This window comes from Musa acuminata, chromosome BXJ3-2, assembly GCF_036884655.1.
Source record: "Musa acuminata AAA Group cultivar baxijiao chromosome BXJ3-2, Cavendish_Baxijiao_AAA, whole genome shotgun sequence".
Lineage (NCBI taxonomy): Eukaryota > Viridiplantae > Streptophyta > Magnoliopsida > Zingiberales > Musaceae > Musa > Musa acuminata.
The window spans coordinates 35,359,836-35,376,371 of record NC_088350.1 but is presented as its reverse complement, the minus strand read 5'-3'; the positions used below and the strand labels follow the sequence as shown (position 1 = coordinate 35,376,371).

At 41.2% G+C, this 16,536-nt stretch overlaps 2 protein-coding genes and 1 long non-coding RNA gene across 7 annotated transcripts; 2 read left to right on the top strand and 1 right to left on the bottom strand.

Annotated features, from left to right (window-relative positions):
* Positions 1-76: 76 nt before the first annotated feature.
* LOC135631854 (GRF1-interacting factor 3-like) lies at positions 77-3,855 on the bottom strand. Its single transcript, XM_065139864.1, has 4 exons — positions 3,677-3,855; positions 3,096-3,172; positions 595-679; positions 77-518 (listed from the first exon to the last, which is right to left on the bottom strand). Exons 1-4 carry the CDS (start codon positions 3,752-3,754, stop codon positions 207-209), a joined length of 552 nt encoding a protein of 183 aa, XP_064995936.1. The 5' UTR covers positions 3,755-3,855; the 3' UTR covers positions 77-206.
* Positions 3,856-4,772: 917 nt separating this feature from the next.
* Positions 4,773-6,152, top strand: LOC135631853 (RING-H2 finger protein ATL3-like). Its single transcript, XM_065139863.1, has one exon. It carries the CDS (start codon positions 5,064-5,066, stop codon positions 5,862-5,864), a length of 801 nt encoding a protein of 266 aa, XP_064995935.1. The 5' UTR covers positions 4,773-5,063; the 3' UTR covers positions 5,865-6,152.
* Positions 6,153-9,523: 3,371 nt separating this feature from the next.
* Positions 9,524-16,534, top strand: LOC108952192 (uncharacterized). 5 transcript variants are annotated; one of them, XR_010494292.1, is made up of 8 exons: positions 9,524-9,797; positions 10,637-11,540; positions 11,639-13,580; positions 14,194-14,435; positions 14,509-14,929; positions 15,057-15,287; positions 15,406-15,921; positions 16,122-16,534. It is a non-coding gene; the product is annotated as an uncharacterized LOC108952192 (long non-coding RNA). The 5 variants fall into 5 exon arrangements; XR_010494293.1 differs by having other exon boundaries at positions 10,536-11,540; XR_010494295.1 differs by having other exon boundaries at positions 9,524-11,540; positions 13,374-13,580.
* The last annotated feature ends 2 nt before the right edge of the window (positions 16,535-16,536 follow it).

Here is a 16,536-nt window from a genome sequence, read left to right as displayed (position 1 = left end):
AAGCGATGGAGGAAGGGTGGTGAGCCTTCCGCGACCACACGGCAGACCTCAAAACACCAAAACCACAACACCGAGATGAAAAGTGTCGTTCCTTAGCAGCTATCGAGGATTCAGTGGCAGAGTCAGTCAAACAGAGGGCGATACAACACTGTAGCGTTTCAAATACATTTGCGACACAGACTTGGTACGACAGAGAGACAGCGAGATCATGGCGTCTTCAAGTCTTCGGGCCTCTTCGCATGGCTCTGTTCTGGTTCCCTGGCTCCTAGGTCGGCCGCGGAGGCGTCTTGCTTGCTTCCCTGTCCATCGTGAGGCTGCCGAAGGGTAGCAGCATGAGAGGGTGGCAGGGGGTGCATGTCGTTCATGGCTCCCGTCCTCATGTCCATTTGGACCGGGAAAGGCATTGCTTGGACTTGGTGGTGCAGATGCTGCTCCGGCCTTTGCTGTGGGAACTGCAGTGGAACTCTGGGTGGGAAAACTGGCGCCTGTTGCATGAAATGACCTCCCTGTGGCATCATCTGCTAACAAGAATTATGAGACAACGTGTGATCTCAAACAACAGCACATATAGATCCCATAGAAATGATGCCTGACCTGAGGACGAACAGCATGTGCCTGTGGTTGTGCGTCTGCAATTGCAGCTAGATACAGGAGATTCCTTTGAAGCTGGGCTTGATACCTGGATCGGATAATGCAACATGTATGAGTTAAAGACTACAAAATCCAACATTTGAAAGTTCCTCCCCAATGAATTTTCCTTGATTTGAAGGTGCCAAATGTTGAGGCGGAAGAAAATCTATAAATTCACAAATATTTATAAGGGTACACAGCGATAAGTACAGATGTAACAAATGATGTAGTAAGAGTTAGACAATATCTCATTAAACAAAACAACAAAAGGTTTTAGGTTTGCAGATCCATCTCTATTCACAGGGAAACATTCATCAGCCATAAGCTGCTAAATACCAGGGAACTCTCGTTATGGCATTCAACACCGTCGACTATCCTCATTCTGCTATCGATTTAAACATCATGGTAATTAGATGATGGCCTTGGCAGCTAATGATCTAGTGAAAAACGTGGATTTGTTAAGCAAGGCCTGATGTTGTACAACGTGCTTTGTGCAAGGTCCTCTTTAATTATTCCCCTTTTATCTGACATGAGCAAATTGATTACAGCAAATATAGTTGGCAGCAGAACATCTTATGTTCATCATTATCATCATCCCAGTGAGGATATTGATGGGAGTACCGACTGTTACAACAATCATAAGGACAACAATTGACATCCCAAAGGCTGCTGCACTTGCTACTTCACATTATGTCTCCCCAACCGTCACAACATCACAACAGACTGCCTCCTCCTTAAAACTTATGGCATATGATATTATTTACGTATCAGCCATGTAACCATGTGTGCAAGAACCTCATCCCTCAGCCTGCCTGACTTTTCCCACCACACTGTACAAAAAGGGTGACACAGAACATGAGGCTCCCACCACATTATATGGGTCAGCTATATCAACAATAAGAAAAAGTACAGTGCCAAGATCCTTTCATAAGTATAGGCAATGGTAGTAGCATCACCATGACTACCATCATAATTGTTGATAGCATCCTCGTATTCATCCTTTTCAAAGAATATCCAACATGATCAATATGCGCTCATCTTCTACCAATGCTTCAGGCACGCAAAAATTAACTACATCAATTTATTTCCTATGACTAACCAATAAAGCAAGCAACCTGATCATTATTAACCTATTATAACATTTTTCCTAACTCTCAATATCATAATGATTAATACCGAGTGTGCAACTTATCTATTGGTAATGAAGATAAAAGAGTCTCGAATTTCTTCTTCCTCTTTACTAGGAATTTTTCTCCCACTTCTATCTTATTACTCCCTACATTTTCCTCTTTCTTTTCTTTCTAAATTTTTTCCTTTCTCTCTCTCCTGTCTTACAATCGGTGCCTTTTCCTCTTTGTGGGTCTGGTGACCCTTCTTAAAAAAAGAAAGGATAATTTTCTGCATGATATGTACAATGAGTCATTTACAGAATGAATAAATGTATTAGTTAGAGACTAAGGTCTGATTAGTCTAGAATTCCTCCTTCCCAGTTTTCAGAAACTTTTGGAGAAATTTAGGTGTATTATCAGCTCGGGTGTGAAACTATAGAAAGCGACTGATCAAATTTGTTGTATATATAAATGATACATTAATTCACAGAAAATTCTTGTTTTCATCTGCGAAATGTTTTTTATGCCCATTTTGTTAAACAAATGGTAAAAAAAATATTCAGCCCTTTCAAATGATGAACTTCCCTTCTCAAAAAACACCATTTCACTCCTTGAATATGGTCACAATACTTTCCTAATTTCGTTCCACCAGCTGTGGTTCAAACGTTGATTATCACCTAGTTCCTTGTTAAATTTGATAAGGTGTTCGGCCAGTGGGTCTGGATGCACTTCTCTTTCTACCCACCTTAAAGTTCTCAGATTTCTACATCCTCTTTCACTACTATTTTTCTATTTTTTTTAAAAAAATTGTACTTACAAAAGATTATTGATGTTCTGTGTAGCCCACAGCAGAATAGCCAAAAGATCGCTCTGTTTTCCAAAGCACTCCACAGTCTTTTGCCGACAATAGTGTGCGACTTTTACTGGTTTTGAACAATTTATGGCAGAGAGTAATTAGAACTAAGCCTAAAACATTTATTTTCCTTTCCTTCATGATCGTTTGCTGCATCAACCAAACCAAACATAAGATAAAACTGAGTAGATACCACCAATAAAAATAATCAGAAACTACATTTTAAATCAAAAAAACCATTAAAAACGTAATGATATCTTGTTTCCAAACTATACTTCACCTGAGGATCAAGAAAAATACCAATCAGACTAGCATCCATATAATTATATTTGTTTCTCACATTAATCAACAAAATCATACAGAAGTAATCAGTCGACACTTCACAGTTAGAAGAATTATGTGAGTAAAACTTGATGAAATTTAATTGTAAAATGGCAACATATAAGAACAATATTGACATATCTATAGATAGCCATAAAAAGAAAGGAAAGTTAATCACTTACTGAGCACATTCAGCTAACTTCCCCAAATTCTGGTTTTCCAAAATAGCCAAAATCAGCTGCTTGTTCTCATCCAGATACTGCCATGAAGACAAAAGTTACTTCAATCTCCACAATGATTTATAGCAGAATGTTAGAAATAATGGCACAAGAACAAAAACATAAACATAAGAGGACAAGCCTTCAACAACTTAGTTGAGATACCTTTGAGCAAAGATGCACACTATAACAACCAGAAACACTTGCAAAGGACAAATATTCCTTTTCTCTTTCCTTTTCTTGGGCAAAGATAAGCAACTATACATGTAGAAGTTCTCCTATAGCCCAAATCTCACACATAATGATTTAATGTTAATTATCGTAGAAAAGTAGCCCTCGCTCGACCCCCAATAACTCCAAACACACGTCGGCATCCCCATCCGCAGCCACTCCATTAAAGACCAAGAAGATAAATAAGGAATCAGGCATCGATTAGTCAAAGGATGACATAGGAGACGACGCATCGGAGCGTCGAGCCCTAGAGTTCAAACCAGGCGAACGGAAGGAAAAGGGGCGGGAAGTCGGAGCTGTTCTGGGGTGATTACCTTCTGAATCTCTTCGGTGGTGATGTTGGCGGTGAGGATCGGAGCCATTGGGGTCATGGGATGCACTGGTTGCTGCATGTTTCTCTTCTCTCTCTATGGATTCTTGGACTCTCGAAGGATTCCTGCGTCGAGGAACTCTTCTTGAAGCTCTCTCGGAGGGGAAGACCAGAAGGGTTTATTCGCAATTCTTTGATCTTTGATTGGCGGAGTCAGCGGCGGAGGCGACGGTGTGGGTGCGGGCCGTTCCGAAAGACGGGCCTCGTGGGCCGATTATGCCCATTATATGTGTATAGGCGGGCCTCATAGGTCTCTCCGACAACGAGATTCCTCCATCAACAATCGAGAACAGTGTTTAACATAGAAGAACAGTCGGTGTCGATAGCCAACGGATTCATTGTCTCAGCAGCCATTGTCCTCTTCAGTCTCTGGATCCACGTCATCGCCCGGTGCTTTCAACCGCAGCGCCGCTTGGTAGTCGCCGCCGAGCTTGCCACCGTCCCGCAGCAGTATAGCGGCCTCCATGCTGCGGCCCCCGCGAGCTGTTGGAGTGCGAGGCAACGCGCCTGCTCCCACTCAACCTGCCCGCTTGGCCGGAGACCTGTGGTACTTGACAAGTGGATTTCCCCGGCGAACATCATTAAACCTTCAAGCCAGTGTTGAAGGCAGTTCGAGTTCTTCAGACTCCTCTTCTTCAAGGAGCCGAGAGGACGCAGTAGAGAACGAGAGATGCCAAGAAGAGCAGTGGCCGGATTCCAATCTCGGATCCGCCATTGCCGGTGAGTAGGCTCGCCGAGGGAGAGGTCCGCTCGCTGGGCGTCGTATCAGTAATCGACTTTTCGAAGAAACTAGACGATCTTGGTCGTAGCTGACCTACCTGTCCGGCTGTGACTGGTCGTCAAACTGGGACCCACTTTCGATGGCAGACGACTGATCAAATGCCCATCACTAAGTTAATCGACGAACGCAACAATACACGTGTACGCTGGAGATAGTGACACGAGCAATGTTGCCATGCGGCGCATTCAGTCATCGGGACACCGACAGAATCCTGCTGACGCTAATAAGGTCGCACTTGTACTTCTTCGACAACCCACTACGGACGTGTACGCAACCAGACACCGACGGCGCACCGAACAGGTGCGTCGCGACAGATCCACCGCCACTCGAAGAGGAAGCGGCAGCTGCAATAGCAAAACGTCTCCCTCTCTCTCTCTCTCTCTAAACCATGACCTTTCCTTAAAGAACCTCTATTACAGAGGTTAGATTTACTGCCATATCCTCCATTGCAGAGGAGATTTCCAAGATTCTTCACTGAGACATTGCTACAGGTTGCTTCTGCGACCATTAGGCCAAATCCTGTAAGTTGGTCGTTGATTTCAGATTTGCAATGTCGAGCACAGGGCAGGCGATGGGCGGAGTAGGCAGGCCGTCGCTGACGGCGACCACCGGGATCATGGTCGGGGGGGTGGCCGCATCCTTCGCGCTCTTCGTCCTTGTTTTCTTCCTCTACCTCCGCGCCAAGCACTACTGGGGCGCCATCCCGGTCTCCGTCGGCGGCCGTGACCGCTTTGCGGAGCCAGCGGCTGTCCCCCAACGGCGCGGCCTCGATGCGGCGTCCGTCGCTGCGCTCCCCTCGGTGGTGGTCCGTGCCGGGGACTGCAAGGAGGGCCTGGAGTGCGCGGTCTGCCTCTGCGAGCTGTCGGAGGGGGAGGCCTCCCGGCTGCTGCCCAGGTGCGGCCACGCCTTCCATCTCCACTGCATCGATACGTGGTTCTCCTCCCACTCCACCTGCCCCATATGCCGGAGCCCGGCGGTGGTGGACAAGCCCGGAGACTCCGAATTCGTCTCTGCCCTGGTTCCCGGCGACCCGCATCCGGAAGAAACCTCACCGGAGATACCGGCGCATGTCCTGCGTTGTGCATCAGAGGATTCGGAATCACAAGAAGGGAGTTCGGGTTCTTCTGCGTCTTCTTCAGGGACTCCTCTGGGTGTCCACGCTCCAAATTCGCCCCTTCCTGCGAGTATGCCATCCGAAGAAGACATAAGGTCGCTGCCGACAGCAACATTGAGGTCGCTGCGAAGGCTTCTGATCCGCGGAAGCAGGACGGGCGGCGCTTCCTGTGGTCCTCGAGGATGCGATGTCGAGCAGGGACGTCTTCCCGTTTCAAAAGCTCCGACCAGTTCATGAATACAGCATTCTGCTTCCACTGGGACAGGAGAAGACTTAGCATTCTGGGTTTCCACTAAATCTGTACGGGAAACTCCATGGTTAAGATAGAACCATGAGCGCATGCATTGATCTGAGTTGCCGAGTTTGCAAGCATTCTTTCATATCTACTTCTCTTTGTTGCTATGTTCTGAGTGGTTTCCGGGTGGGATTGGGATAATGGATATCTCCTGTTCTCACTCTTCGTGCTTCCTTTTTGTTGTTAGTTCTGAGATATTGTAGATTGGCACCACGAGAGGATGAATTCATCATCCCCAGATGCTTCTGAAATTGATTTGCCTTTGTTTTCCTTTCTCTTATTACTGTTAGGTTCGTGTTTCAGCTAAGATCTGCGACATGGTCCTTCCAGATTTCACATCGATGGACAAGATCTCCTCCAAGATTTTTACTGCCGTCAGCTCATTTTTTTTCTCTCAGAATCTGTCTACAGTGATCAGTGGGTCCGTATAGTTCTTGAGCTGGAGGACGTCCACAGAAATGATAAGCATCTGCTGTCTCTTGACAGCGATCTTTCTGGTTTGCAGAGAGCAAGCATTGCGGTAGATCACGGCTTCTCGGCCGTGCGAATGTGTACGGGGAATTCATGCTCTTCGGCACCATGGCAGACCATCTCGAGTGGAAGTAGACATCACAGAAAGCACAGACCGTGAAGAGAAATCTGAAGTGTCTGGTCGAAGCTGCAGAGGGAAACATGAGGCCAAATGATACCTTCCAGATTGGTACCCCACTGACACTATGAATTGTCTCACACAGAGGTACATCACATGCGTGGACCATGATCGTTCTCTACACCTCGCACCGGTAAGAACCTCGAGCACCGAATCACCTTGAAACCAGAGTAATTAGAATATTCAAATGATGTATATCACATCTAATCCCCAGTCCCATGTGCTATCGCTAGTTGATCATTGAAACCTGATGCTCTTCTTTGAGGTGTATGCGTGTTGCTGACTCTGTTTCAGCTGCTAAAGGCTTCCTTTCTTCTTGTTCTTGCTTCGATTTAGATAGATCCTCCAGTTGGATCAATGTCGGTTTGGTTGACTAATCTCTTGCTTGTCATTGGTTCATTTGGATGGAAGTTTCAGGTCAAATTAAATGTGTTCTTTCCATCGAGATGCAGTCTGCAGCCAAATGTGAGAGCAAATCTAAAACAAAATCTGGCTTGATCCGCTGCTTGATTTGATCAGACAGTAATAGTCGAGTGGCATCTAAAAGGTGACGTTGGCATTATCAATCATTCGTTTAACCATTGGTTTCGGTGGCTGTCTCAGGAAGGATTTGTCCACTACATCTGTAGCGAACTTAATGCATCATTCGCCTTCCCTTTTTTTTTTTTGTGTGTCACATGAACAGTGTTAGAGACGACGAGTTTTCTAAAACACGAAGGAAAGAAGACGAAGACTCCGATGTTGTCGCAGTATCACATAAAGATTAAATATTAGGTCTGCTGCTTTTGCTTCAGTGGTTGACCAAATTGCATTGCATTATGAATCTCAAACTTGCTGCCAGCAGTCAACTGAGCTGCCTGTCCTCAACCTCTCCAGCTTCCTGAATTCTTTTAGCATTCATCACATTAATTTCATGTGTCATCACATTTATGAAGCATCAGAGCTTGCAGCCTCTATGTAATAAATCCACAAATTGACTTGCAGAAAATCTTTCATAAATTGTAGGCTGTGGGTGTGCCAAGAACTCCCTTTTTCCCCTTTCTTTATGCAAAAGTCAAGATGGCATTTCTTTTGCAAAAGTCAAAAAGTTTTCTGATGGGGACAAAAAGGTTCCATAATCCACAAATATGTAGATGGAGGGATGAATGAGATTAAACATGATGTGCCAGCATCAATACATCTTGCTACCAGTCACTTGTCATTTTGTTTATACACTCACTTGATACTTGCTGTGTTTAGTAGTAATGAATTGAGGTCAAACGTTTCATCATCCATCTTTGATTTCCATGGTCATCATCCTAAAGATTTAAAGTTTGGTGTCAAATACAGCCAAATAGATAGATACATACATACATATTATATTAACCCTCACATATTTGATTTGTGTTCAGCTATACATAATCAAGCTTGTTTTGTATTTAAATGTCTTTTATAAATTTTGAATATTAAAATTTTCTCACTTATACCCCTCCTCTTAATGTCCATATATAAGACTTAGGTTAACTATTTCTATGGAGATTAGTATCAGCTAGTTTGAATTTTAAAAGATATAAAATGTCCAAATAATTTTAATATTATTATTCTTTAAGGGATAATTATGTGATCTAAAGTTTCAAACTGTAGTCAAAAGATCACCCTAAATTGTAATGATTAAAAAAATTAAAGATTACCCTAAGTGGTAACCCATTACTTTGTATAATCACCTAAAAATAATAAAATATATTTTTATCAAATATAATCCCTCAATTACCAATGATAATTGTATTTATCACACCCCTTCAATTATCACTACTTTATACAATCAATTTATATAAATATTCATAATATGATATTTTTGAGTTGATATAGACTCTTTCAAAAGATAAAAGATGGTGTCTTCTGAACTACCGTAAAAATGCTCAAAATATCATATTTTTAGACATATAATCAAAAATGCTAAAAGAAAAATATTCTTTATATCCTCATTTTACTATTTATAATCTCATTTAAATATTTTTAAACTATTTTTTTAAAAAGAAACATAAATATTATCGTCTTCTTTCTTTTTGTCCTCCTCTTCCTCGTCGTCATCCTTTTTTTCTTCCTCTTATATTTCATTTTTTTCTCAATATTAAGTGTGCCATGAATGAGATCAGATGACATCGAATGAGCTCGGAGATTGAGCTTTAGTAGTACCATCGCTTGACTGGGGCGGTACCCCTGCCTGGTAGTAATAACTATCGGTGGTACCACCACCTGATAGGGGCAGTACTACCACCCAGAATTCATGGGATACCAAGTCTCCTGGGTAGTACCATCGTCGTACCTGACGGTGCCATTGCCGGACAGGAATTCTGGACTAGAATGGGCTGATCCATTCGGCCCAATTTGGATCTATTCAGGGCCCAATTGGCCCCAGATTAATTTAATGAGATCATCTCCCAATTCTAACTTAATCTACCTACTAATCATGACACTTAAGACATTAATGCTGCAAATCATGTTCCGATGCGTCAATCGCTTCTTTTGGCGAGCTTCTGACGAACTTCCGACGAACATCCGATGAACCCTCGGTGATGCTCTGGCGGACATCCGGTAAACTCCTGGATTTGAGACGATTCTCATGGCAAGTTCCGATGAGCTTCTTTGGCAAGCTCCTAGACTTCTTGGATTGTTCCTGCAGAACCTCCGACGATTGTCCGGACTTCCGACGAACTCTCGAACCCCCAACGTGATTTTGGTCTTGACTCTGACTCAACACCTGTTGTATGTCTTACTACCATCGTAGTTAATCCTATATACTTATCTCAACATACATATTAGATAACCAAATGAAATTAGTATTTCGAGGATTGTAAATTATAAAATAATGTTTTATTATTTTTTAAAAAGAATTATCAATAACAAGGGATAGTCGATCCTATAAAAATCGTCACCGTCCCTCTCAACAGAGAATAAAGAAGACACGTAAGGAAAGGCCAAAACAGGAGGGAGCTTTCGACATTGAAAGAAGGGGTTCCGGGGATGTCCGGAAATGCAATCATCTCTGACTTCATACCGACGCCCGCCTTGTGGCGGGTGACTGCAGAGCACCTGTGGCCGGGTAAGCCGAAGAGGGGGAAGCGTCTCATGGTGGAGGTCCAGGAGGAGGGGAAGGCCGACTTCCAGGAGTGCAACGACGAGTCCGAGGAGGACGAGTTCGATGCCATGTGGTTCTCCTTTGGATCAAAATCCATTATTTCCCGAGGTATTAGACGCGATCTTTTCCTCGAATTTTGATGTTGTAGGTCCATATTTTTGTTGATCTTTTACCATTATTTTGCTAGATCCTATGAAATGGATTTCATTTTTATTAACGAGTTATTGCGAATACACGATCTAGAAACTAGAAGAAACAAATATGATTAAACAGTCGATTTCTAGGTTACTTATGAATTGTGGAAATCCGGAAGCGTAACATGAAACAACTAAATTGTAGATCTGAAGGTTTCATTGATCAAATATAAGTTTTTGTGATACATATATTTACATCAATGTGCATGACTGTTGCTTGTGCTTGTGATTTCAAATGGAGAGATACTGGAACTCTGGTAGTCAAAATCGTATTCTTTGGATGTCTTAGCATAGAAAGATAGAGACCTAGTGACTATGAGGACTGCTGGTAGTCAATTTGTATTAGATTTCTGTATGTCTTTTTGGGAGAAAAGCCTTAATTTGATATTTGATCTACCTAATCACTAGTTTCACTGTTTCTTCGCTAGTCTAACCGAGTAAATGTTTGGATGTACATTATTGCTTGTACCTTGATTAAATTTATAATTTCTTATAAATTTGATATCATGTAGCAAGTGCTATAATGAATACAGGTGACCTTTTTTTTTATGATGTGATGAATGATGAAAGTAAACATCAAAGGAAGGAGTCTGTAAGATAGTGTTTATACTTTTGATATAACCAAAAGAAAAGAAAATCTCTTTGTTATTAGAAAAAGGTGGTGCTCAAGAGAACTCTGCAAGAAAGGGATATTCCAAGTTCATCATTTCAGAGCTTTTACCATAGCACTTCAAAATTTTGTTTGGTTTGCAGAGGGCTCAATGACCAAGTCTGTAAATTTTAATGGATCTGCTGCTAAATCAGCTTTAAAAAAAAAAGAATCAGTACAGAGGAATCCGACAATGCCCATGGGGCAAGTGGGCAGTTGAAATCAGGGATCCTCACAAAGGGGTTCGTGTCTGGCTTGGAACCTTTAACACTGCTGAAGAGGCTGCCAGAGCCTATGATGTTGAAGCCTGTTGAATCTGGGGTAAGCAAGAGAAGGTGAACTTCCCTACTGCACCATTGTTAGGTTCAACAAAATTCTCACCAAAACCTACTGCACAAAAAGTTTCAAAACCAAAAGTGTCAGAGACGATTGACTTCAAGCAAACTATTAAGTACCAGAGTGACCAAAAGCTTGAGCTCTATTTAAGGTTCATGGAGGACAGGGAACTAACCAAGCCTGACTACTCAGATTCTCTTATCACAATACCTGCAGCACCTTCAGAAGTAACCGGACTGAATTTCCAGTCAGAGCAGGGAAGTAATTCTTTTGGTTATACAGACATTGGATGGGAGCTTGAGGCCAAGATGCCAGATATCACATCAATTCTTGCTCTCACCATAACTGAAGGTGATGAACCTGAATCATTCGATGATATCAGCCTGTGGAAGAAAGTGAAGCCTAATAATTTTAAAGAGGCAGTGCCAGCAGAGGAAAATGCTGCAGCCAAACTCTCAGAGGAGTTATCTGCTTACGAAATACAAACCATATATGAAGTTCCTCCCTGAGCCTTACTTTGAGGGTAGTTTGGATGCATCGATTGACAGCTTATTTGGTGGTGAACTGGTACAGGATGATGTGGACCTTTGGAGCTTTGATGACTTGCCAACTAGAGCATCATGTACTGAGGGATTCTGATCCTTGCCATTGTCGTTCTAGAAAAGAACAAATGTAAGATTATCTTTATGATCTTTGGTTGTTCTACCATGCTTAAATGTAACTATTATTTTGGAAAATGAGCTTTTCCTTACATTTTGTTACTTTCTCAGGAATCAATATTGCTGAAGGATATGCAGAACTGGAAACAGTAGCCAGATATAATAAATTCATTGTAATTTGATTTGCACTAGTGCCTTCAAGAACACCTTTGATTGTAGCTGTATGAATTGTTTCACTTTGTGGTTTCTTGGATGTGTTTCTCATTTTATGATGAGTAATGCTTTCTTTTAAGTCAATTCTTTCAGATTCTGCTGTTGCTTTTACCAGATTCATTTTGAGATTGATGATGAACACAAGGGGTTATAGCAGGGTTGGGACCAAATGTGTATTGTTATTATTTTTATATGTTGTGAATTCGATCTGATACTGCCTACTAATGGTCTGCCATGACTTCAATAGTTCTTAATTGTTAATGGTTCATGAGCTTCAAATTCTAGTGGTTATTGGCCTACAAGTCTATGTTTCCAAATGTTATGTCTATGATAATATTTTAAATTATTTGCATCTGCTTGTTTTATAAAACTGGTTAATTGTTATCTAGGAAGCATAGATATTGCTTGATGAAAGATGGCTTTCAAAACCCAGAGGCAATCACATGGGTGGCAATTAAGGGATTGGTGGTCTTTGACAAAATGTAATCTAAATGTGCTGTGAACGCTGTCAACTTTCAAGTTTGCATCTTTTGTACTAGCATCATTGGTTATTTCAGTGATAATTGAAACAACAAGACAGCAGTTGCAGATTCTTTTGTTGTCTATTATGCTGCATCTTGATCTAGCCTATATCTTTGGTAATAAAAGAAAGGAGTCAGAACAAGGGTTGTACTTTTGTGGCTTGTTGTGGAGAGAGCTTAGTTTTTTTGTGGATTCATATGGATGGAGACTACCATTGGGATTGGCAAAAAACAAGAGTTGGTTTTCTCCTGACAGTTTTGGAATAACTACTGGAATAAAAGTGGTTTTAATTTTTTCTTGCCTTTGTTAAAGGCAAGTTGTGGGGACTTTGATATATTTAACTTTCACTCGATGTTGCTTCTCCCTTCGTTCAAGGAAGGGACCAGCTTTGTGGGGACTGTGAGCTTGTTTTACCATTAGTCTTTTTGGTAATCTGCTTTACTTGGGATTCCTTTTTCTTGATTTCATAAATCTAGTTAACCGTAATCTATATTTTCAATCACCACAGACACAGCTCTTCTTTGTTAGCTTCTGACCTTGATCTTGTTTCACCATCAATCATTTTGGTAATCTGCTATACTTCAGATTCCATTTCTTGATTGCATAAATTTAATACATCTATTTTTAAGCAGCACATGCATAGCTCTCCTTCGTTAGCTTTTGACTGAGCTTGTTTCAACAGTAATCTTTTTTGTAATCTACTGTTATTGGGTTCCATGTCCTTGATTGCATACATGTAGATAACCTAAGTAAATATTTTTAAGCAGCACATGCAGAGCTCTTCTTAGCTTCTACAGAGATTTGTTCACAATGCTCATGTTTCCTTTTTGCTTGATTGCATAATTATACCAAATTTATTCTTAAACAGCAAAAGCAAAGCTCTTATTTGTTAATTTTGTATACCGAAATTTGTTCAGTGAGCATGGATATAAACACTGACATGCTAGTTTATGTTTTGCATTGACTAGATCATGTTCTAGATCTCACTGTATTGGAACAATATGATATTGTGTCGTGTTTGCTTTTGACTAATAAAACATCTAAATGTTAATAAGCAATCATTCTATTGAATAGTTTTTCAACTGATAATGAGGATTAAATTGGATTGCAGGGTGTATGGATCGATGCAGGTTGAAGATCTGGTTATGTTGGTGTCTTTTCTCTTAAATGATGGCTCCAGTTATTCCCCTTTCGAAGGAAATGAATGATTCCACCACAAACATCATCTTCTCAGGCACTTAAAGATTTGGGGAAATCTTTGTCGTTCTTGATAAATATCTGCTTGTATGAGATGTTCGTTGGCCCACTCTGCTTTTAGGTACATTTCTCTGACTTGTGAAAATTATTTCCCGATTTAACCATACTGGGGATGAATATTTTAATCAATCAACAATGCTGCTGAATCTTTGAAGCTTATTCATATTTGGACACTTTAGGGAAAACTAAATGGAAAAAAGAGAAGTTTGACTTTTCATTAGTCAATGACAAGTTTTCTCTCTTGATTTGAACACAGTAATTAAAATAGATCGAACATCAAGTCAGTCAAGTCTCTGGTTTATTGTTTGAATCAGTGGATCAATTATTCGAATCATAGATTTAATAGAATTTTAAACTAGATAAAATTTAAATAAATTATAAAATAATTTTTATAATAGAAAAAACATGAGGATAATAGTAAAATAAGAGTGATTGGGTCTACAATAGAAAAGTAAACAAATTGAGGAGATGAAAGAGTAATGAATCCAATAAGATTTTTTTCTAATACTTAAAAATATTCTTGAAAAATTTTCAATACTTATGCTAACAAATAAAGAGGTAAGGATCTTTTGTTCGTTTAAATCTCAAGTAGTCAAATCTGTATTGAGGATTTTTTTATCAAACATTGTTGTGGATAACAAGGTGAAACATCTTTTTTGTGTGTGGATTTGCAGAGTTTTAACAGCTTGATTGCTTGAACTCCCTGCGGACCTTTGTGTGACTTGATGGAAAAGCTATGCTTCAGGAGAATGGGGCTGCCCTCCTGTAGATCAAACACCCCACCTGTAGGAGAAAAAACTCTGATCAAAATTCACATTTTTACAGTGCAAGCAGCTTCCCTATCACTCGCTGGGAGGGTACATGGATTGACGCAAAGTTGTAGTGGTTCAACATCTGCACACCTGCCAACAAAGTAGTAAGTCTTAAGAGTTTGCTGGCAAAAGCTACCACCTTGGAGTATAAACCACGTTGTTTCTTTCCTCGTGCAGGAAACATGCACTCACTACAAGTGAGAAAGAACTCCATGGCCTCTTTGGTGAACAAGCAATCTCAACAATTCCCCACGACACAAGTCTCCCAAGATTAGCTCTGGCAGAATGATATCTGCCCACTGTTGACTGAAAACAGACAAGGAGAACGGGAAGACGAGCAGCAGTAGTTGCCTTTCCCGACCACAAGCTTCACAAGTTTTGCACTTAGTAAAACCAAGGTTCGTCATTTCGGGTACCGGACCCGTCTCAGAGATTTATCGGTATGGTACATATCAGTCTGCACCGATATACCGGTGTACTGACACATGGTACGCCAAGACCTGCTGATGTGGATTCGGACAAACTGTATCTCGATGACGAGTCGGATCGATACGTACCGCTCATACCATACCAATTCGGTTGGTACAGCAAACCGTGGGTAAGACAACAAGTTAGTGTCATGTAGAGTCGAGTACTGATGGGGCTTGGTGTTACAAAGATAATACAGGGGTGTGGGTTTCTTAATTAAGAACTCTAATAGCAGATGTTTTCATTTCTGGTGGCAGGTTTGTACAGGCCAGCTCAGGTTGTTGCTGCGAAGCCTTCATGGTGAAGGATGGGTTGCAATCACACGACTACTGGTATAAAGTGATGCTGCCAACTTGGTGGAGGTTCTCAACAAAAAGAAACCATTCCCTTGACGACAGCATAATATTTTTGATGCAATCAGCATCAATCATATACAGGGAGACCAACAAAGATGCCAATTGGGTGGCTGGCTTTTCTCGGACCTTCAGGTCTACCTTTTTGTGTCCAGTGTTTCTTGATGTTTAGTGCAGTTTTTGCCTCTTCAGATGTCGAGGGGAGCTTTTGTTGAGCTAATCAAATAGTTCTATCCCTTTTCTTGCCATGCAGATTCATGCACAGATAGATGGAACTGTAGATGTATACTGAAAGGGCTGTCAATTTTTTGAAGCATGCTCGGACTAGAGAAAGTGAGAAGAGGAAAGGAGAGGGGGTGTAAGTTAGGTTTCCACTATTTGCACAGTGATCTGCTGCTGCTGAGTTCCCCTGCTGTCATTATCAAGAATCTCCCCACAGTGATTGAGCTATAGATCGGCAACTTGTTCCAGACATGATCACTTTACGAAGGTTGGCAAGCACCCACAAACTCCTTGTCTCTTTGTGAAAACCAGATCAACATTGTAGCAGGAGTCCATCCCATGTCATGGATTTTATCTTGTTTGCATCTGGAATCTGAAACACAAAGTCCGATTCATGTCTTCTTTATCTTATCATGTCACCATAACTTATATCTGAGTTCCTATCGTATGAAAGTAATAAGATCTTGCTAGATCTACAACTTGAGTTTTTGGATTCCCTCGACAATTTGCTCAAGTTATATCTGCAGTTTCCTGCAAGGTTTTCCAGGTACTAATCAGAAGAACTTTAGACTTGAGCAAGAACAAAAAGCATCTCAGAATCATTTCAACTTTACACTGCTTTATATATGCCTTCCATTAGTTTTTTGACTTCTACTCAAAGTTGTCGGCCATATGATCTCAAAGATACGCACATTTCAAAGCTATAGTCAACTTCTCACAGTAATCTTTGGTGTTGCTTTTGGGCAGGTGCTAATCCTCTTCAATCATGCCTTCAACTATGGCCGTTCAATTCTCCTATCAGTACTGTCAGCTGATCTCGATTCTACCCACCACTGATGAGTCCATGAAGGATCACAACTCCTTTGGCTACTACTATTGGATAAGCTTGTCTGCATCAGTTGTTCATAGACTCGGTTCGACCTACAAGTCAATGACTTGCCAACTCTGATCTACTTTTCCTCTGATGATGAAGTTTACCTCTGTTTGCAAGATCGAGTGTCATCGTGGCTTAATAGAATTATTGTGATCCTGAAGCCAAATGTCACACAAGACATGCTGCCTGCGTCGATCATTAATCTTTCCTTAATCGTTCAGGCATATGTGCTGCTATTTGTGCTTGATACATGCAAACGTGCTGTCTACTGGAACAAAGAACTCGATG

Bases quoted from the DNA above. Each gene is read 5' to 3' on its own strand.
- LOC135631854 (XM_065139864.1), bottom strand. From the start codon at position 3,754: ATGCAGCAACCAGTGCATCCCATGACCCCAATGGCTCCGATCCTCACC. The intron at 3,173-3,676 runs GTAATCACCCCA...TCTTCATGGCAG, and splicing joins CCACCGAAGAGATTCAGAAG to TATCTGGATGAGAACAAGCA. The intron at 519-594 runs GTCAGGCATCAT...TCTTGTTAGCAG, and splicing joins CACATGCTGTTCGTCCTCAG to ATGATGCCACAGGGAGGTCA.
- LOC135631853 (XM_065139863.1), top strand. From the start codon at position 5,064: ATGTCGAGCACAGGGCAGGCGATGGGCGGAGTAGGCAGGCCGTCGCTG.